General features: G+C 47.1%; 1 protein-coding gene across 1 annotated transcript in view; it reads right to left on the reverse strand.

The window, feature by feature from the left end:
* Positions 1–21,568, reverse strand: part of UBR1 (ubiquitin protein ligase E3 component n-recognin 1) — a 718,041-nt gene that overhangs the window by 69,426 nt on the left and 627,047 nt on the right. Inside the window, exons 42-43 of the mRNA XM_030215524.1 lie at positions 19,997–20,130; positions 19,507–19,615 (exon numbers count right to left, since the gene is read on the reverse strand). Coding sequence (XP_030071384.1) covers positions 19,507–19,615; positions 19,997–20,130 — 243 coding nt within the window. The remainder of the gene's footprint in view (positions 1–19,506; positions 19,616–19,996; positions 20,131–21,568) is intronic.

Raw genomic sequence — 21,568 nt, forward strand, 5'->3', positions numbered from 1 at the left:
ACCTGGATTTGGCCACTGTTGGAAACAGGATGCTGGGCTTGATGGACCTTTTGTCTGTCCCAGTGTGGCAATACTTATGTACTTAAGATGAAAGGGGACAGACTCAGAAGTAACCTGAGGAAATACTTCTTCATGGAAAGGGTGATGAATTTGTGGAACGACCTCCCGATAGAAGTGGTGGAGGCAAAAACAGTATCTGAATTCAAGAGAGCTTGGGACAAGTATACAGGATCTCTAAGGGAGTGATAGGGAGAGTAGATGGCATGGATGGGCAGATTGGCTAGGCCTATATGTTTCTACTGGAGATAGGGGGGGGGCTCCATACCTTGGGTCAGATATGGGAGGAATCTTGCCCTTCTCAGTTAAGGGCGGAATACAGCCTTCCTTCCCACCATGGTTTTCATTATAGACAGCTATATGACTATTAATTGCACAGCTCAAGAGGAACTAGGACTTGAGGAGGAACTACTTGAGTGGGCAATGGGGAGAGGTGTGGCAGTAGGAGCTCTCTCTATCAAATCTATAAGGCAGTACTTGCGTATCATTCACCGATAGATTACTATTTTCAGAGATAGGAAAAGGATTTAAGAGTCGACATATGACAAGAAATGATGGGGCATGAGCTTTAAGTATTTGTTGAAAATTTATATAGTTAGTAATGTGGTAGAAATGGGCACAAAATCCTATATCAATGATACTATACTCCATTGAGATTATTGAAAATGTTTAATCATGGAAATGGATATTGTTGGAATTGTGGTATGGTTGGTGACGTGTACCACATTTGGTGGGCATGTCCCCAAATTCAATCAAATTGGACTGATGTATTGCAGACAGTACAAGTAGTAACTGGGGTGAGATATCTGTCTAAAGCAGAACACTGTCTCTTGCACTTCAAGCCCTTTGGGATAAAGCCTGCCCTACATAAAATAGCATCTAATCTGTTTACAGTGGCTAAAATAGTGCTAACAGCTGCCTGGAAACAACCATCCATACTTCATACTCCGCAAACTGGATTATGTTTACTTGATTCAAAGTTGACTATGCTACTGAATGGACAGTTAGTAACTTCTCACAAGGTGAGGGATAGCTACCAAAGCTGGAGAAGATGGAGGACCACCATGATAGGAATATAGGTACTCCACTGAAGTACTGAACTTGTATTATTGATAGCTAAAGATGTCTAAAAGGACAAATGGTTATTGGGACTCCACCACATAATAGGGTGGGAAGGATGATGAGAGGGGAATGCTGCGGCTAGGAAAGCGAATGCTGCGGCTAGGAAAGCGAATAGAATGTTGGGCATTATTAGGAAAGGTATGGAAAACAGGTGTGAGGATGTTATAATGCCGTTGTATCGCTCCATGGTGCGACCGCACCTTGAGTATTGTGTTCAATTCTGGTCGCCGCATCTCAAGAAAGATATAGTAGAATTGGAAAAGGTGCACCGAAGGGCGACTAAAATGATAGCGGGGATGGGACGACTTCCCTATGAAGAAAGACTAAGGAGGCTAGGGCTATTCAGCTTGGAGAAGAGACGGCTGAGGGGAGACATGATAGAGGTATATAAAATAATGAGTGGAGTGGAACAGGTGGATGTGAAGCGTCTGTTCACGCTTTCCAAAAATACTAGGACTAGGGGGCATGCGATTAAACTACAGTGTAATAAATTTAAAACAAATCGGAGAAAATTTTTCTTCACCCAACGTGTAATTAAACTCTGGAATTCATTGCTGGAAAATGTGGTGAAGGCGGTTAGCTTAGCAGAGTTTAAAAAGGGGTTGGACGGTTTCCTAAAGGACAAGTCCATAAACCGCTACTAAACAGACTTGGAAAAATCCAAAATCCCAGGAATAACATGTATAGAATGTTTGTACGTTTGGGAAGCTTGCCAGGTGCCCTTGGCCTGGATTGGCCGCTGTCGTGGACAAGATGCTGGGCTCGATGGACCCTTGGTCTTTTCCCAGTATGGCATTACTTATGTACTTACTAGTAAAAAAGGCCCGTTTCTTAACGCAATGAAACGGGCGCTAGCAATGTAATGAGTTCCTGCCATTAATGTTTCCACGGTTGTATTCTGAATATAATTGTTGTTTACATGTGTAAGATTTCTTTAAATACAATATTTTTTATGTAAAGCGAATGCTACATACCTGTAGAAGGTATTCTCCGAGGACAGCAGGCTGATTGTTCTCACTGATGGGTGACGTCCACGGCAGCCCCTCCAATCGGAAACTTCTCTAGCAAAGTCCTTTGCTAGTCCTCGCGCGCCCGCGCGCACCGCGCATGCGCGGCCGTCTTCCCGCCCGAAACCGGCTCGAACCGGCCACTCCAGTATGTAGCAAGACAATACACTTCAAGGGAAGACACAACTCCAAAGGGGAGGCGGGCGGGTTTGTGAGAACAATCAGCCTGCTGTCCTCGGAGAATACCTTCTACAGGTATGTAGCATTCGCTTTCTCCGAGGACAAGCAGGCTGCTTGTTCTCACTGATGGGGTATCCCTAGCCCCCAGGCTCACTCAAAACAACAACCATGGTCAATTGGGCCTCGCAACGGCGAGGACATAACTGAGATTGACCTAAAAAATTTACCAACTAACTGAGAGTGCAGCCTGGAACAGAACAAACAGGGCCCTCGGGGGGTGGAGTTGGATCCTAAAGCCCAAACAGGTTCTGAAGAACTGACTGCCCGAACCGACTGTCGCGTCGGGTATCCTGCTGCAGGCAGTAATGAGATGTGAATGTGTGGACAGATGACCACGTCGCAGCTTTGCAAATTTCTTCAATGGAGGCTGACTTCAAGTGGGCTACCGACGCAGCCATGGCTCTAACATTATGAGCCGTGACATGACCCTCAAGAGCCAGCCCCGCCTGGGCGTAAGTGAAGGAAATGCAATCTGCTAGCCAATTGGATATGGTGCGTTTCCCTACAGCCACTCCCCTCCTATTGGGATCAAAAGAAACAAACAATTGGGCGGACTGTCTGTGGGGCTGTGTCCGCTCCAGGTAGAAGGCCAATGCTCTCTTGCAGTCCAATGTGTGCAGCTGACGTTCAGCAGGGCAGGAATGAGGACGGGGAAAGAATGTTGGCAAGACAATTGACTGGTTCAGATGGAACTCCGACACGACCTTTGGCAAGAACTTAGGGTGAGTGCGGAGGACTACTCTGTTATGATGAAATTTGGTGTAAGGGGCCTGGGCTACCAGGGCCTGAAGCTCACTGACTCTACGAGCTGAAGTAACTGCCACCAAGAAAATGACCTTCCAGGTCAAGTACTTCAGATGGCAGGAATTCAGTGGCTCAAAAGGAGATTTCATCAGCTGGGTGAGAACGACATTGAGATCCCATGACACTGTAGGAGGCTTGACAGGGGGCTTTGACAAAAGCAAACCTCTCATGAAGCGAACAACTAAAGGCTGTCCTGAGATCGGCTTACCTTCCACATGGTAATGGTATGCACTGATCGCGCTAAGGTGAACTCTTACAGAGTTGGTCTTAAGACCAGACTCAGACAAGTGCAGAAGGTATTCAAGCAGGGTCTGTGTAGGACAAGAGCGAGGAGCTAGGGCCTTGCTGTCACATCAGACGGCAAACCTCCTCCACAGAAAGAAGTAACTCCTCTTAGTGGAATCTTTCCTGGAAGCAAGCAAGACGCGGGAGACACCCTCTGACAGACCCAAAGAGGCAAAGTCTACGCTCTCAACATCCAGGCCGTGAGAGCCAGGGACCGGAGGCTGGGATGCAGAAGAGCCCCTTCGTCCTGCGTGATGAGGGTCGGAAAACACTCCAATCTCCACGGTTCTTCGGAGGATAACTCCAGAAGAAGAGGGAACCAGATCTAACGCGGCCAAAAAGGAGCAATCAGAATCAATGGTGCCTCGGTCTTGCTTGAGTTTCAACAAAGTCTTCCCCACCAGAGGAATGGGAGGATAAGCATACAGCAGGCCCTCCCCCCAATCCAGGAGGAAGGCATCCGATGCCAGTCTGCCGTGGGCCTGAAGCCTGGAACAGAACTGAGGGACTTTGTGGTTCACTCGAGATGCGAAGAGATCCACCAAGAGGGTGCCCCACGCTTGGAAGATCTGGCGCACCACTCTGGAGTTGAGCGACCACTCGTGAGGTTGCATAATCCGGCTCAGTCTGTCGGCCAGACTGTTGTTTACGCCTGCCAGATATGTGGCTTGGAGCACCATGCCGAGACGGCGAGCCCAGAGCCACATGTTGACGGCTTCCTGACACAGGGGGCGAGATCCGGTGCCCCCCTGCTTGTTGACATAGTACATGGCAACCTGGTTGTCTGTCTGAATTTGGATAATTTGATGGGACAGCCGATCTCTGAAAGCCTTCAGAGCGTTCCAGATCGCTCGCAACTCCAGGAGATTGATCTGTAGACCGCGCTCCTGGAGGGACCAGCTTCCTTGGGTGTGAAGCCCATCGACATGAGCTCCCCATCCCAGGAGAGACGCATCCGTTGTCAGCACTTTTTGTGGCTGAGGAATTTGGAAAGGACGTCCCAGAGTCAAATTGGACCAGATTGTCCACCAATACAGGGATTCGAGAAAACTCGTGGACAGGTGGATCACGTCTTCTAAACCCCCAGCAGCCTGATACCACTGGGAGGCTAGGGTCCATTGAGCAGATCTCATGTGAAGACGGGCCATGGGAGTCACATGAACTGTGGAGGCCATGTGGCCCAGCAATCTCAAAATCTGCCGAGCTGTGATCTGCTGGGACGCTCGCACCCGCGAGACGAGGGACAACAAGTTGTTGGCCATCGTCTCTGGGAGATAGGTGCGAGCCATCCGAGAATCCAGCAGAGCTCCTATGACTTCGAGTTTCTGCACTGGGAGAAGATGGGACTTTGGATAATTTATCACAAACCCCAGTAGCTCCAGGAGGCGAATAGTCATCTGCATGGACTGCAGGGCTCCTGCCTCGGATGTGTTCTTCACCAGCCAATCGTCGAGATATGGGAACACGTGCACCCCCAGCCTGCGAAGTGCCGCTGCTACCACAGCTAAGCACTTTGTGAACACCCTGGGCGCAGAGGCGAGCCCAAAGGGTAGCACACAGTACTGGAAGTGGCGTGTGCCCAACTGAAATCGCAGATACTGTCTGTGAGCTGGCAGTATCGGGATGTGTGTGTAGGCATCCTTCAAGTCCAGAGAGCATAGCCAATCGTTTTGCTGAATCATGGGGAGAAGGGTGCCCAGGGAAAGCATCCTGAACTTTTCTTTTACGAGATATTTGTTCAGGGCCCTTAGGTCTAGGATGGGACGCATCCCCCCTGTTTTCTTTTCCACAAGGAAGTACCTGGAATAGAATCCCAGCCCTTCTTGCCCGGATGGCACGGGCTCGACCGCATTGGCGCTGAGAAGGGCGGAGAGTTCCTCTGCAAGTACCTGCTTGTGCTGGAAGCTGTAAGACTGAGCTCCCGGTGGACAATTTGGAGGTTTTGAGGCCAAATTGAGGGTGTATCCTTGCCGGACTATTTGGAGAACCCACTGGTTGGAGGTTATTAGAGGCCACCTTTGGTGAAAAGCTTTCAACCTCCCCCCGACTGGTAGGTCGCCCGGCACTGACACTTGGATGTCGGCTATGCTCTGCTGGAGCCAGTCAAAAGCTCGCCCCTTGCTTTTGCTGGGGAGCCGAGGGGCCTGGCTGAGGCGCACGCTGCTGACGAGAGCGCGCGTGCTGGGGCTTAACCTGGGCCGCAGGCTGTCGAGAAGGAGGATTGTACCTACGCTTACCAGAAGAGTAGGGAACAGTCTTCCTTCCCCCGAAAAATCTTCTACCTGTAGAGGTAGATGCTGAAGGCTGCCGGCGGGAGAACTTGTCGAATGCGGTGTCCCGCTGGTGGAGAGACTCTACCACCTGTTTGACTTTCTCTCCAAAAATGTTGTCCGCACGGCAAGGCGAGTCCGCAATCCGCTGCTGGAGTCTATTCTCCAGGTCGGCGGCACGCAGCCATGAGAGCCTGCGCATCACCACACCTTGAGCAGCGGCCCTGGACGCAACATCAAAGGTGTCATACACCCCTCTGGCCAGGAATTTTCTGCACGCCTTCAGCTGCCTGACCACCTCCTGAAAAGGCTTGGCTTGCTCAGGGGGAAGAGCATCAACCAAGCCCGCCAACTGCCGCACATTGTTCCGCATGTGTATGCTCGTGTAGAGCTGGTAAGACTGGATTTTGGCCACGAGCATAGAGGAATGGTAGGCCTTCCTCCCAAAGGAGTCTAAGGTTCTAGAGTCCTTGCCCGGGGGCGCCGAAGCATGCTCCCTAGAACTCTTAGCCTTCTTTAGGGCCAGATCCACAACTCCAGAATCATGAGGCAACTGGGTGCGCATCAGATCTGGGTCCCCATGGATCCGGTACTGGGACTCGATCTTCTTGGGGATGTGGGGATTAGTTAGAGGTTTTGTCCAGTTCGCAAGCAATGTCTTTTTGAGGACATGGTGCAAGGGAACAGTGGACGCTTCCTTAGGTGGAGAAGGATAGTCCAGGAGCTCAAACATTTCAGCCCTGGGCTCGTCCTCCACAACCACCGGGAAGGGGATGGCCGTAGACATCTCCCGGACAAAGGAAGCGAAAGACAGACTCTCAGGAGGAGAAAGCTGTCTTTCAGGAGAGGGAGTGGGATCAGAAGGAAGACCCTCAGACTCCTCGTCAGAGAAATATCTGGGGTCTTCTTCTTCCTCCCACGAGGCCTCACCCTCGGTGTCAGACACAAGTTCACGAACCTGTGTCTGCAACCTCGCCCGGCTCGACTCAGTGGAGCCACGTCCACGATGGGGGCGTCGAGAGGTAGACTCCCTGGCCCGCATCGTCGAAGCTCCCTCCGCCGACGTAGTTGGGGAGCCCCCCTGGGAGGTGGCCGCAGTCGGTACCGCGATGTCGGGGACCTCACCCCGGGCGATGGGCCAGCCGGCGCCACGCTCGACGGTACTGGAGGCGCAAGCACCGCCGGTACCGGAGGGGTAGGGCGCAACAGCTCTCCCAGAATCTCTGGGAGAACGACCCGGAGGCTCTCGTTCAGAGCGGCTGCAGAGAAAGGCAAAGAGGTCGATGCAGGCGTCGACGTCAGAACCTGTTCCGGGCGAGGAGGCTGTTCCGGGCTGTCCAGAGTGGAGCGCATCGACACCTCTTGAACAGAGGGTGAGCGGTCCTCTCGGTGCCGATGCCTGCTGGGTGCCGACTCCCTCGGCGACCCAGAGCTCTCGGTGCCGACGCGGGGAGGCGACCGGTGTCGGTGCTTCTTCGATTTCTTCCGAAGCATGTCACCGGAGCTCCCCGGCACCGACGAGGAGGACGTAGAATCCAGCCGTCGCTTCCTCGGGGCCGAGGCCAAAGGAGGTCGGTCTCGGGGGGGCTGTACCGCAGGAGCCCTCAGGGTAGGAGGAGACCCACCCGAAGGCTCACCGCCACCAGCAGGGGAATGGACAGCCCTCACCTGCACTCCTGACGATGCACCACCGTCCGACGACATCAGCAGACGAGGTCCCGGTACCACCGACGTCGATGCAGCTATCCGATGTCTCGGCGCCGATGCAGAGGCCCGATGCCTCGATGCACTCGATGCAGGGGCGGCCGAGGAAGATGGTCTGGACGCTGACGACGTCGATGCACTCGAAGATCCCGGTGCCGATGCCGACGAAGAGCCCGAGAACAACACGTTCCACTGGGCTAGTCTCGCTACCTGAGTCCGCCTTTGAAGCAGGGAACACAGACTGCAGTTCTGAGGGCGGTGCTCGGCCCCCAGACACTGAAGACACGACGAGTGTCGATCAGTGAGCGAGATAACCCGGGCGCACTGGGTGCACTTCTTGAAGCCGCTGGAAGGCTTCGATGTCATGGGCGGAAAAATCGCGCCGGCGAAATCAAAGTCCGAAATGACGGAAAAAGAGCACCAAAAAATTTGTAAGGGAGAAAATCTCGACCGAGGCCGAAAAGAGGCCTACCCCGACGACGAAAGAAAACTTATCGGGGCAAAAAGCTGGAAGTACGGGGAGGATTAACACGAAACCCGGGGGGGGGGGGGGGGGTTTCCGGAGCACTTCCCGACACTTGAAAGACTTTTCCGAAGAAAAAACACGTCAAAATAAATTTGGACGCGCGAGGTCGACTTTCCGGGGCTCGACACGGCGAAAACACGACCGTACGGAGTGCGGACAAAAGAAGACTGGCCGGCTCGAGCCGGTTTCGGGCGGGAAGACGGCCGCGCGGGCGCGCGAGGACTAGCAAAGGACTTTGCTAGAGAAGTTTCCGATTGGAGGGGCTGCCGTGGACGTCACCCATCAGTGAGAACAAGCAGCCTGCTTGTCCTCGGAGAAACTGTGCTACAATGTGGTAATAGGTTTCCTTGTTCAAGCCCTTCAATCAGTTTAACAATCACATCAGAAGAGCTCCTTACTCCTGAGAATGCAACATACAGTTGCCCATGTGAGAGACAGAGTGACAGTGTGTTTTACAGACAGTGTAAGAGAGAGATACACAGAGTGATTGAGTGTGTGTGTGTGAGTGACAAAGTGATTAAATGTTTGTCTTCCCTTCCGTTCTGTGCACTTGCCTCCACTGATGTTCATACCTCCCTGTATATGATTGTTTGTTAGAGATTCAATCCACTCCTCCAAGTTCCATTCTGTCTGATTGGTGAGGGCGGGGACAGTGAGAGCCAATGAAACACTGAATTACAGACTTGCGAACCCTACACTGCCACAGTGCCATGGAGTCAGCTTCAGAATGTTGGAGGTGCTTTTTATTATTTAGGATATGTACTTATGATAATGCTTTACATTTGTAACTATGCTATGGTGAAGTGGTTTTATATGGATTATTTATTACTATTTACAAGTTTTCAATAAAATTTTGCCAAGAAAGGATGGATTGGGAAGTGGTAAAAGTTTTTCGGACCTATTATCAGATACTTTATACTCAATCTCTGGAGGTGGATTTAAAGAGCAATGTTTACCTGGAGAGTGTGTCGCTCCCAGCGTTGTCTGATGATTCCAGGACTAAATTAAACACTCCAATCTCCAACAGAGTGCCCTTTACAAAGTGCTAGGACCCGATGGGTTCTGGGTGGAATTTTATAACATTGAGTCCTTCCACTGCACCAAATTCACAATCTTTATTTACACAGTTTGTAGTAGAGGGTAAGTTATCGGATTCTTTGTGGCTTCCTTGAACAGAGGCACTCTTCAAACTGGGAAATGACCCTACCTAGGCCACTTCCTACCAGACTATTTCCCTCCTAAATGTGGAGGCTAAATTGTTTGGTGCAGGTTATTACCTTCATTGACAGCTGACCCACAGGTGGGATTTGTGCACTATAGCAAAAAATTTCAGAATGATTCTTACATCCATGGAACATGTGGAAAGGCTGGCAATGCTTTCTCTGTTGATGAAGGAAAGGCATTTGATCAGGTAGCATGGGATTTCTTACATGTCACCTTGGGTAGATATGGTATAGAGGTCTTTGGATGTGATATGGGCTCTATATGCTTCACCACAGGCTATGATACGGGTGGTGTTCTTTCCCAACCTTTTAGCTTTCAAAGGGGTATTTGCTAAGGCTGTCATCTGTCTCCATTGTTGACTGTACTCTTTAGATCCCTTAATTTGGGAGATATGGGGTAACTGAGATATAAAGGGAGGAAAGAGTGGTTCTCAAGAATTCAAGCTATCGGCTTTTGCAGATCTCTTGGTACACCTAGAAGAGCCATGTATCTCATTACCAGCACTCTTGGACAGCTTTGCTGTATATGGGGATTTTTCAGGCTTTAAAGTGAATTTGAGCAAGGCTTTGGCATTGCCTACTATGATCTCTGAGCAGTGGCAATGGGAGGGCCCCTTTCCCTTGAAGTGGAAGTCCACTTTCTTTCGATACATGGGAATTCAATTGCCCTCCAAAACTTCCCTACTCTGAGAATTCAATTTTCACTTCTTTTAGACCATACAGGGGAGTACTTAGCTAACTGGATGTTCCTTCCCATATCTGTTCATGGTAAGATTCACCTTTTAAATATGATTTTACTTCCTAAATAGCTATATACCTTCCAATTGCTACCTCTTAAATTGTTGACGCGAGACTCGCTTTCCCTCCAGAAGCTCTTGTCCAGGTTTTGTTGGAATGGTATGAAACCAAAGACCACCCTTCAAATATAATTGCAAAGTTCTTGGAAATATGGGGGCATGGGACTTCCACACCTCTGGAAATATAAACAGGCGTGCTTACTTTGACATTTGGGCAATAGGCTTCTTGGGGAACAGATGTATATACATAGGGACTATGAGGCAGCTTTCTATCATCCATTGCACATTCATTACCTTTTACATAATTTGTTACAATTTTTGCCACAGTATTTGTGCAGGAGTGTCCTGCTCTGCCCATTGCATGTTGCATGGTGTGAATTAGTTTTACTGTTAGGGAGGCAATCCTTAGATATCGAATCAGCTTCTGATTTTGGGTAATTTGCAGTTTTCCCCGGGGGGAGATAATGCTAGTTTTCAGCATTAGGCAGCAAAAGGGGTCAGAGTTTTGCAATGTGTATTTGGGAATGAAAGCACACTACTTACATGGGAGGAGCTCCACAACCAAGGAGAAGTTGAGCCAAGCGATTTTGTTTTACTTATTAACAACTATGACATTATATTCATACTTGACTCTGCAGGCTTGACTTTTCCTTTTGGGGCTCATATGAAGGAGTTATTTAAACCACTTCAAGATGGGGGCCTTTCGATTATCTTCTCTTCATAAAGCTTTGCAGGTACATTTTCCACCTAGAAGTTGTATAGAGCTGGTCAAGATTTGGGTTTATCTACTGAATCTCTGGACTGGTATGTTGCCTAGTATATCAGACATCTCCCTCAGTGCAGAATTGAGAGATTGACACTTTCATAAATTACACTGGGCATATTTTACACAAGAAGTGGTGTTTAAGGCAGGAGGAATAAATACATCTGTATGTCAAAATTGTAATCAAGGTGTTAATTCTTTTTTCATGCCTTCTGGAGCTGTTCAAAGGTCAAATTTTTCTGGAGTGCGATTTTGTGCTACAGTGATACCTCGGTTTTCGTCGATAATCCGTCCGAAAACAATCAATGAAAACCGAAACAGATGAAAACCAAGGCAGTTATTTCCATATGAATCAATGTAAATCCAATGAGCAGGAGAACGCGTGGGTTGCCCTTTGTTTTTGCAAAATTAGCAGCGAAAACCGAGGCAACCAACGAAATCTGAGAAATTTTTCACTGAAAAAATCAATGAAAACCGAAACTGACAATAACCGAAGTCAATGAAAACCGAGGTTTCACTGTATTTGGAAGCTGTCTTTGGACAGTCTATTCCCTTTTCTCCAGCGGGATTGCTATTGGATAGATATGAAGCTTTCTGTATCAAAAGTAGTTTCTACAGTCTCCAGTTCAGGAAGGCGGGGATGTTAGGTAAACGAGTAATATTGGGAGTGCAGATCAATGATGGCGCCCCCCCTTTTGGGCATGGCAGAATTGATTTCATTCCTTGATGCTGTGACATACCAAGTATTCCATTAAGCGAAAAAAGGTGTTTCTGTCAGTTTGGGATGTTTATCTTCAATCTTTGCCTCAGAACCTGGAGTTTGATTCTTAACTTTTTTCCCGCTTATTTTTGGCATTTTGTCTCATATTTTTGGTCCTTGGAAGAAGGTCTCTGTGCAGAGCATAAGCCTCAGGATAGTAGCATAATGGGTTTGTTTTTTCCATGCTTCTTTTAGATGTTGGTATCTCGTGAAGGTGGCAGGAGAGAGAAGAGTTCACTCTCTCGTTACTTGCCTTTGTGTATGTGGTCAATCATCTTTTTGATATGAGTTTATTGATATAATGTTGTGTTTTTACATTTTTTTTTGGGGGGGGGGGGTGGTATTCAGGGGCTGGACTGAATAATTGTTAAAATGGAACATTTTTTAGAGGTCTATAAAATGAGTGGAGTGGAACGGGTAAATGTGAATTGCTTGTTTACTCTTTCAAAAAATACTAGGACTAGGGGGCAGACAATGAAGCTACAAAGTAGTAAATTTAAAACAAATCAGAGAAAATATTTCTTTACTCAATGTGTAATTAAAATCTGAAATTCGGACTTTCGGCGGAGCCGAGCGGGAAGATGGCCGCCGACTGAAGGGCTCCGCGACGCCGCATGAGAGATCCCCCGTTCCCCCCACCAGCCAGGACTCGCAAATGACAATCCACGCCGCATAAAGACATCGGGAGCACGGAGATACAAACCGGCTCTCGTGGAAGAGGCCCAGAGTGCTGTGGCCGAAGTTCATTGCACCGCGTGCGCCGCGATTCAAGATGGCGGCCGGAAGAACTGCAGAGCGGGCAAAGGAATGAGCGGCGGCGTGGCAAGCAGCGGATAGCGGCCTGGTAAGAAAAACAGACCCAGAGGCAAGGAAGATCGCTAAATGTAGGATAGCTCAGGAGAAATTTTTACCTGCTGCTCCCCTCTCGATTTGACAAGGGCATTGACCTGGTCTCGCACAATAACCATAGCGGGAAAGGAACCAGCCAAGCCCACGACATTAGAGGCGCAGCGACGCTCCAGTAACCTGGATCAATTAAAGAACTTGCTGTGGTAGGCACTAGAAGTCCCGCAGATAAATTAACAGCGTATAAATAAGAAGGAACGCTCTCAGATTGATCCTAGCATATTTGGTGGATAAAGAATCAAATCAAAAAGTATTACCCTGCTCATGAGATTCAACTGATTCTGAATGTGGTATAGTAGTGCATACTGGACGGAGGATACTCGGCCCACCGGCTTTTTTTTTTTTTTTTTTTTTTGAAAAAGGGTGTCAGCTCCCTAGGGCAGGTGTGCAAGAGCACAACGCTGAGTGAACCACAGATTGTATGGAGCAATATTTGAAGCCTAAATCTGCAGGCACAACGCGGAGCGGCACCAAATACGACAAAGGGAAACACACACCACCACCCACCGGAGTAAAAATGGCTGAGGGGAAGCTTGACAAACTCGGGGACTTCTCTGAAAAACAACTGGCCCAGATTACTATGGCAGTAAGTGCTGCGCTTAACCCCAGATTCGATCTGCTAGAGCGCCAGATGAGTAACATGGAAACTAACATGTCAGACACCGTGAAGAGGCTGGGAGAGGCGGAAAGCAGAATATCGGCCTTAGAAGATACCAGAGCACAGAATACCCAAGATATAGCCCGGATGACAGAACAACTCAAGGCACAGCAAGATAAGATCGAAGACATGGAGAACAGGGCAAGAAGATGCAACTTGCGCATAGTGGGTCTACCAGAGGCAATTCCAGAGAAAACGCTGGGCCACGTGCTGGAGCAATGGCTCAAAAAAGAACTGGCGCTGACTGATAGCTACGGAGAACTGTGCATCGAAAGGGCTCACAGGCTGGGCCGGTGGCAACAGGGACAGCAAAGGCCCAGATTGGTGATAATTAAAGTCCACAATTTCTTGCACAAAGAGGAAATTATGAGGGGCTTCCGCTTAAAAAGAGACACTCTGAGCTATGACGGAAACCAGATAAGAATATTCCAAGACTATTCTGCAGGAGTGCAAGAACAAAGGCGCAGATTTCATCCACTCTGCACGACCTTAGTCAACAGAAAAACAAGATTTTTGCTGCTTTACCCAGCTGTGTTAAAGATCCAGTATGATAACCAATGGCACTCTTTCCAATCAGTGCAGGAGGCCCAACGGTTTGTAGATACTAAATTACAGGCACCTGATGGGGCACCAACCTGACTGTGAGAACAACGAATTTCCTGGTGCTGAACCACATAATCCTCCTAAAGACAGGGGGAACTAGGACGATGTGATCTCCTAAGGTTGTATGAGACATTTGTTGATGTTACAAGGTTAAATGATAATATGATACCTGTTTGAATGATAAAGTTAATGGTGGGGGAAACTTACCTAGGCGGGGGCCATTTCTTACATTTCTGGCATTTCTTGCATTTCTTACATTTCTTGTATTGATTGAAACTAAAAGGAAGGGAGAACTGTCAAAGGGACCAAGGGGAAGGATTAGGGGGGGAGGGGAAACCTCATAGCGGCAATGTGCCAACTGGAAGTAGAGGAATAACGATAAGGGTTAGAAGGGAGGGGGGTTCAGGGAACGGGAGGGGAGGAGGGAGACTTGGGGAGGAACTACGCTCCAAGAGGGGAGGATGCTCCAGAGCTAGAAGAGTTGGGCCGCACATACGGTTTAGGCAAGAAGAAGGAACACACAAGAACTGCTTACTAAGGGGGGAAAAGAGATGTATGAAGCCACTGGAGAAGGGCTGGGACCCAGGGGCTACATTATTAAAGTATAAATATCGGGAAATTACAAATTCACATAGTTGCACACTGTAAAATAGTCACTTGGAACGTGGGTGGCATTACGTCTCCCATCAAAAGGAAAAAGATTCTGACACAGCTAAAACGCCTTAACATAGACATAGCATGCTTACAGGAAACGAAGTTGACGGCAGCAGAACACGAAAAACTCAGACAGGGATGGATAGGGCAGGTGATACATGCTTCCCCAGATGGGCGAAGGGGGGGAGTGGCAATATGTATCCATCGCAGACTTGCATGTAAGGCAGAGAAGATCTTTCATGATCCTAAAGGAAGATTCCTCTTGGTTAAGCTATGGTTACAAGGGAGAGAATTATACCTACTAAATGTTTATGCTCCCACCCCGCCAGACAGCTCCTTTTTCCCAGAGTTGCTGAGGAGGTTGGTACCATATGAAGACAAACACCTGATCGTAACAGGGGACATGAATATATCCATAGATCCTAAGATGGATTACTCGGGTGAGGGTGGCCAGGGTGGAGAGGGCAGAAGGGGATCACTGATGCTAAGTGAGTTCGCTAACTCCCTCTCCGTGGTGGACACATGGCGTAACTTACACCCAGATCAAAGAGATTATACACACCGATCAAGGGCCCACGGGACATGGGGCAGATTAGATTACATATTTATCTCAGCAGCCCTGTTTCATTGCGTGCGAGACGCGAAAATAGAGGAGGTGGTGATATCTGATCATGGCCCTGTCTGGTTGGAGCTGGAGGCTCCAGGAGGCTTCCAGCCGTCTAGACGATGGCGGTTCCCTGGACATCTGATAAAGGATAAATCTTTTCAAAAATTCTTAGCGGAAAAATGGGAAGAGTATGAACTGTTCAATAAGGACCACAAATCGAATCCACAGTTGTTCTGGTGTGCAGGAAAGGCGGTGCTGCGAGGGGACCTGATAGCATACGTAGCAAATAAACGGAAAAAGAACGCAGCTTGCCTCTTACAGTTGAATAGGCGACTGCGGAATGCCAGACGTCAGTATATAGAACGAAGGTCCACGGCCACTAAAGAGGCTTATTTGTCTCTACAGGCCGCGGTAAACTCCCTATTGCATGAAAAAACACTACAGAACAGAACTTTCCAAAAATATAAGTTTCATCGCTTTGGAAATAGGGCAGGGGGTATGCTAGCCCGGTTGGTTCGGAAACAGGAAGGAAATAGAACTATATCGGCCTTAAAAGAAAAGACAGGCGGCCTCACTAATAATCCAGATAGGATCCTTCAAATATTGCAGGAACATTTCAGTGATCTTTATAAGGCCAATCGGCCTGCCACGGAGGCTCAAATGAATGACTTCCTCAGTAGAGCAAAGATGCCAAAGTTGGGAGAGTCGGAAATAGCAGGTTTAGAGGCCCCTATCCAAATTAAAGAACTGTCTGACGCAATAAAAGGGCTAAAGTCTTTCTCGGCTCCCGGAATGGATGGGTATTCAGGAGAATTTTACAAAATGCTCCAGCCCCAGTTGATAGGCCCATTATTTGAGTATCATCAAGCGGTAATTCGAGAGGGCAGATTCCCATTGCATGAAAACACTGCTTCTATATCATTACTACTGAAGCCGGGGAAAGGTGGGGAGGAACCCGAATCCTATAGACCTATCTCGTTGATCAATGTCGATATCAAATTGCTCGCAAAGATCCTGGCCACACGACTCAATGCATATCTCCCAACTGTGATTGAACCCACACAAGTAGGATTCATACCAAAAAGACACTCGGTGACCCACATACGAAGAGTCTTACTAGCAATGGCAAAGTGCCGGCATGAGGAGATCCCAGGGATTTTGGTGAGCCTCGATGCCACAAAGGCTTTTGACAGGGTCGAATGGACCTTCTTATTTTACGTACTAGACTGGATAGGAATCCCTGCAGAAATGAAACAAATTATAGAGGCCCTATACTTTGATATGAAAGCCCATGTCACAGCAAATGGGGGGATTTCAGAAGGGTTCCCAATAAGCAGGGGAACACGACAGGGTTGCCCGCTCTCACCACTTCTGTTTGATCTCACCTTAGAGCCTTTACTACGCTATTTAAACTCAGACCCTGGAATTGAAGGGGTGAGATTAGGGGAACAGGAAGTTCGAGCTCTAGCTTATGCCGATGATATTCTACTGGTATTGGCTAACCCGAAGGAGTCCTTCAAGGCTGCCTTGACACTGATTAGGAAGTATGGACAGATATCAGGATTTGGCCTTAATCTCTCAAAATCATGCGCGATGTCCATGGATAGTGATACCAAAATAAACTGGGAAGGAGAAGCTTTATTGCGATGGGAGACAACAAAAATGAAATACTTAGGAGTGTACATGACCAGAGATGGGGCCTCCCTGTATAAAGAAAATATAGGTCCGTTAATGGAGATGACTAAAAATAAGCTGATTATGTGGAGGGAATTACCACTTACAATATGGGGTAGAATAGCGCTCTTTAACATGATGGTAGCCCCTAAGTGGTTATATGTCTTCCAACAATTACCATTGTTTCTAAAGCGAAAAGATGAACTATCTTTACAGAGTCTATTACAAAAGTACCTCTGGCAGGGGAAGAAACCGAGAATTCCATATCACCTGATGACAGGCACAAGGGAGGGAGGCGGTATGGGACTGATGAACATTAAATTCTTGGCAGTTGCAAGTTCCATGAGACACATAAATGATTGGTATCGTGGGACGTCTGAGTTTTCCATTACCCAGGTGGAGACGAGGATGTTCCCCCACATACACTTTAGTCACCTACTTCATACAGGGACACCGTTGCCCAGTGGAGCACTCAGGAGACATCCCCTGCTGAAGGCCCTCAGGGAGACATGGAGATGGGTGTGTAGACGGTATCATTTCTCTACCAGAACGTCCCCATGGATGTCCATATGCGATAACCCGGCATTCCCACCAGGCCAAGGGGTCAGTGTTTTTCATAAGTGGGCTCAAAAGGGGATAATATACCTGGCGCACTTAGTCACGGAACAGGGACGAATTCTTCCATACACAGAGCTACAAACTCGGTTTCAGATTCCCCCGACATATCAATTTGCATATTATCAACTGAGACATTATGTTGCTTCCCTGGAGTGGACTGACCTCACGGAGGATGTGGTTGAGGTCCTCTCCGGGGAGTTCACTCTGGGAGCGCAACTTTCAATACCATTGAGATTCCACCATCGCCAACTGAAGGACACTGCTGCAGAACTAGATTTTAGACAGATTGCACGGGATTGGTCGAGGGACCTGGGTTGTACATTTACGGAGGAAGAATGCAGATCATACTTGAAAGCTATGTATAAACAAAGACTTTCTATACCTCAAAGAGAGAGGTTATACAGATGGCTGTTGAGAACGCACATGTCTCCTCATAGAGCGCAAAGAGCAGGGTTTGACACTGAAGGAACCTGCCCTAAATGTAATCAGAGGGCGGCTTCTCTGGGCCACATGTTTTGGGGTTGCCCACTGGTGGGAAGGTTCTGGAGGCAAATCCTAGCGGGAATAGAGCAATTGTGGAACTGTACTTTCATATGTGATCCCCTAATTTTATTCAACCGCTTTCAGTTAACTACAGAGGCACCAGAGGGTTTTAAGGCATTCGCCAAGATGGCTATATATTTTGGAATAACTACAATACTACAATTTTGGAGGGCAAAAGAAATACCCCCCTTACAGGCATGGCGTGCACAAATGGTGCGACAAATGAGAATAGACAGGTGCGGGGTGCCTGATCTGGAAAGCCCCGCGGGTCTTAAGTTCAAGGCCCAGTGGGAAATGCTATGGATCACCCTGCCGGCTAAGGCGCAAAGCCTGCTGCTGAAATTTTAATTCAATGCAAGGCCCAGTGGTTTGTCAATAAACAGGGGGGCCCTGGGTACCGGCAAAAATGGTCCAGTTCTGCTAAATGGTTGACATGCAATGCACGGGGAGCGATGCCACCTCATTGGCTGTTGACTTCTTGTATGTACTACATTGTTAGCACAATTGACTTTGTAATGGAGCAAAGAGGGGAGGGGGGGCGGGATAGGGCACGAGGAGGGAGGGATAGGGAGGGGGGGCTGGAATAGGGAGGGAAGGATGGGGAGAAAATGTAAATACTACACTGTAACATGATAAGCTGTTTCAGCCTGTTGGTTGGCGAATTATTAGGTGTAATTATACCTGTCTTTTGGCAAGAACGATTTATTTGTTTGTTACAACTAATAAAAATGATTTAAACATAAAATCTGAAATTCGTTGCCAGAAAATGTGGTAAAAGCAGTTTTATTTATTTTTATTTACTTACTGCCTTTTTGAAGGAATTCATTCAAGATGGTGTACAGCAAGAATAAGACAAACATAAGCAATAGACAATTACAGCAGTAAAATTATTCGAACAATAAAATGTATGGCTTAGTATGCTATATTAACTTAGTGGGGTTTAAAAAAGGTTTGGATAGTTTCCTAGAAGAAAAGTCCATAAGCCATTATTAAGATGGACTTGGGGAAAATCCACTGCTTATTTCTAGGATAAACAGCATAAAATGTATTGTACTGTTTTGGGATCTTGTCAGGTTCTTGTAACCTGAATTGGCCACTGTTGGAAATAGGATGCTAGGCTTGATGGAGCTTCAGCCTGTCCCAGTATGGCAATGCTTATGTTCTTATGAATTCTGCAGATATCAATAAAATCGTTACAACATAAAATTTTGCCAAGAAAAAGAAAAAAATTAATTCACTTTTTAAAGTACATTTTGGCCATTATAGATAAACAGCAAATTCTATGCAATACTTTACAATATGTTAGCTAAAAGGCATTTTAAAAAGCTCCACTCCCTCAGTAATCCCAGAAAAGCAACCACTTAATTTAAGTGGCTACTTACTCTGGTGTGCCAAATTTGTGTGTGTGTGTGGGGGGGGGGGGGGGGGGGGGGTGGGGGAGGAAGGTTTATTGTGAGAACATAGAATGTAATAGAAAGATCAGCTGAAGCTAAGTCAGCATATTTTTCTTTGATAGCTTGCAGGCCTCAACATTTTGTATGTGTCCACAGAAGGCCTATTTTATCAGTAAAAAATAAATAGTTCATAAGCTGGTAACTATAGGCAATAGCCAACTATAATTTTTTAAGTAACCACTATATCAAATTCTTAATCCAAGAAATCTGCTCATTTTTTTATATACCTACCTTTGGAGCATGGGGTTAACAGAGTCCCAGTACTCTTGGAAAAGCAGGAACAGATTTGTGGGCAGAGATAGGTAGGTACAAAGTGCCCTGAAGTGTCCTTCTTGGGAAGCTACAAAACAGAAAGGCAGAATGAGTACTGAAAGCTACAACCAATAGTCCCGCTTCCAAGTGTCCAAATGCATTCTCTTGTCTGCAAGACTGAACAAGCTGCTGTTTTTCTTTCCTAGAAATATGGAATTCCTTCTCCTTCACAGTTCCATCAAGATTTAAAGTGTTTACAGATGCATAAAATTACAATACAGATTTAAATAGGCCACTGTTTAAAACTAAAATTAATGTGTCTCTTTCTCTTCAAATATCAGTCACACATGACTATTATAAACTATTCTTTTGTCAGTGTTAATTTTTTCATTCCCTAGGGCTAGCTCTTTATTCAAATAGTACTACTAGCATTTAATTTAGTTTTCAGTGCTCTATCCTTTGCACTCACAAGACTGCAGCTCTTCAGGTGGTGTCACATCCAGCAAGTAATGGAAAAATAAAGCTGCACAGCGGAGGTAAGGTATTATCCCCTTCTTCACACAGTCCCACAGATACCAGCCTGGAATATCCGGCCTTAAGCAACTACAAGAAAGAAATGAGAGAAAGTGGAGTACAAAACACTGAGAAAGTGAAAAAATTCAAATAGCTATCAAATGATGGATCCATGATGGAAGAGCCCTGGAACTAATAGAAGAGCCCATACTACTGTAATGTGGCCCTAACTGGACAGCAAGGGGTGAGCTAGTTTTTCCTACCCTCCCATGGTGTCTTAGACAAGAGATATAGTAACTTCTTACACCTTTAATGTGAATATCAATTTCATCTTATAGCATAAGTCATGCCAGGGATTCAAAATGCCAGTGACCTGAAAGTTATTTTGACAGTTGGCAGTCCGAATTCAGAGAAAAAATTGCACATCTGAATATAGCAAGGTTACTCACCTGTGGTAGGTGTTTTCTGAGGACAGCAGGCCAAACATTCTCACAGCTGCGTGACATCATCCAATGGACCCTGGTGCGGATGCTGACTAGCGAGATTAACTTAGAACTTTCTAGCAGCATCCCACCAATGCGCTGGTGCCGTCCTGCCTGACTCGAGGTGGGAGAGTATGTGAGAATATCTGGCCTGCTGTCCTCAGAGAACACTTGTTACAGATGAGTAAATTTGCTTTCTCTCAAGACAAAACAGGCCATTGTATTCTCACAGCTGGGAACCCCTAGATACCAAGCTCACCTAAAACAATGCTAGGACAATAGGAACTCAAAACGTCAAGACCTGTAAGTTAATTAACCTGAAACATGTTAGTTGTGAAGGTGCAGCACGGAACTAAAGAAAATTAGGCCTGGGGGGTAGAATGGAATTCTAGACAACAAACAAATTCTTCAGGACTGCATGTCCAAATCAGCTGCCACATCTGGTATTTGCTAAAGGCAATAATAAGATGTAAATATGTGGACAGATGATGATGTCACAGCTTTACAAATCTCCTCTATGCAGGCTGACCTCAAGTGGGCTACAATGACACTATGATACTATGAGCCTTGATATGACCCTCTAGAGTCAGCCCAGCCTAGGCATAAGTAAAGATGATGCAATCTGCTAGCCAATTAGAAATTGTGCGTTTGCCGATAGCCACCCTCATCCTGTTTAGGTCAAAAGAAACAATAAGTTGGGTGAACTGTCTATGGGCTTTAGTCTGCGCTAAACAGATGGCTAAGGCTCACTTGCAGTCCAAGGTATGTAGTACACTCTTGCCAGGATGAGCGTGTGGTTTTGGGAAAAATGTTGGAAGGGTGATTGACAGATTAAGATAGAACTTCAATACTACTTTAGGAAGGAACTTTGGGTTGTGTGGAGAACTACTCTATTGTGGGGAAACTTAGTGTAAGGTGGACCAGCTACTAGGGCCTAAAGCTGACCAACTCTGCAAGGTGAAGTGACTGCCACCAAAACTACAACTTTCCAGGTCAAATACTTCCGTTGACAGGAATCTAGTGGCTCAAAATGAGTATAATCAGCT

The sequence above is a fragment of the Microcaecilia unicolor genome, chromosome 9 (assembly GCF_901765095.1).
Source record: "Microcaecilia unicolor chromosome 9, aMicUni1.1, whole genome shotgun sequence".
NCBI lineage: Eukaryota > Metazoa > Chordata > Amphibia > Gymnophiona > Siphonopidae > Microcaecilia > Microcaecilia unicolor.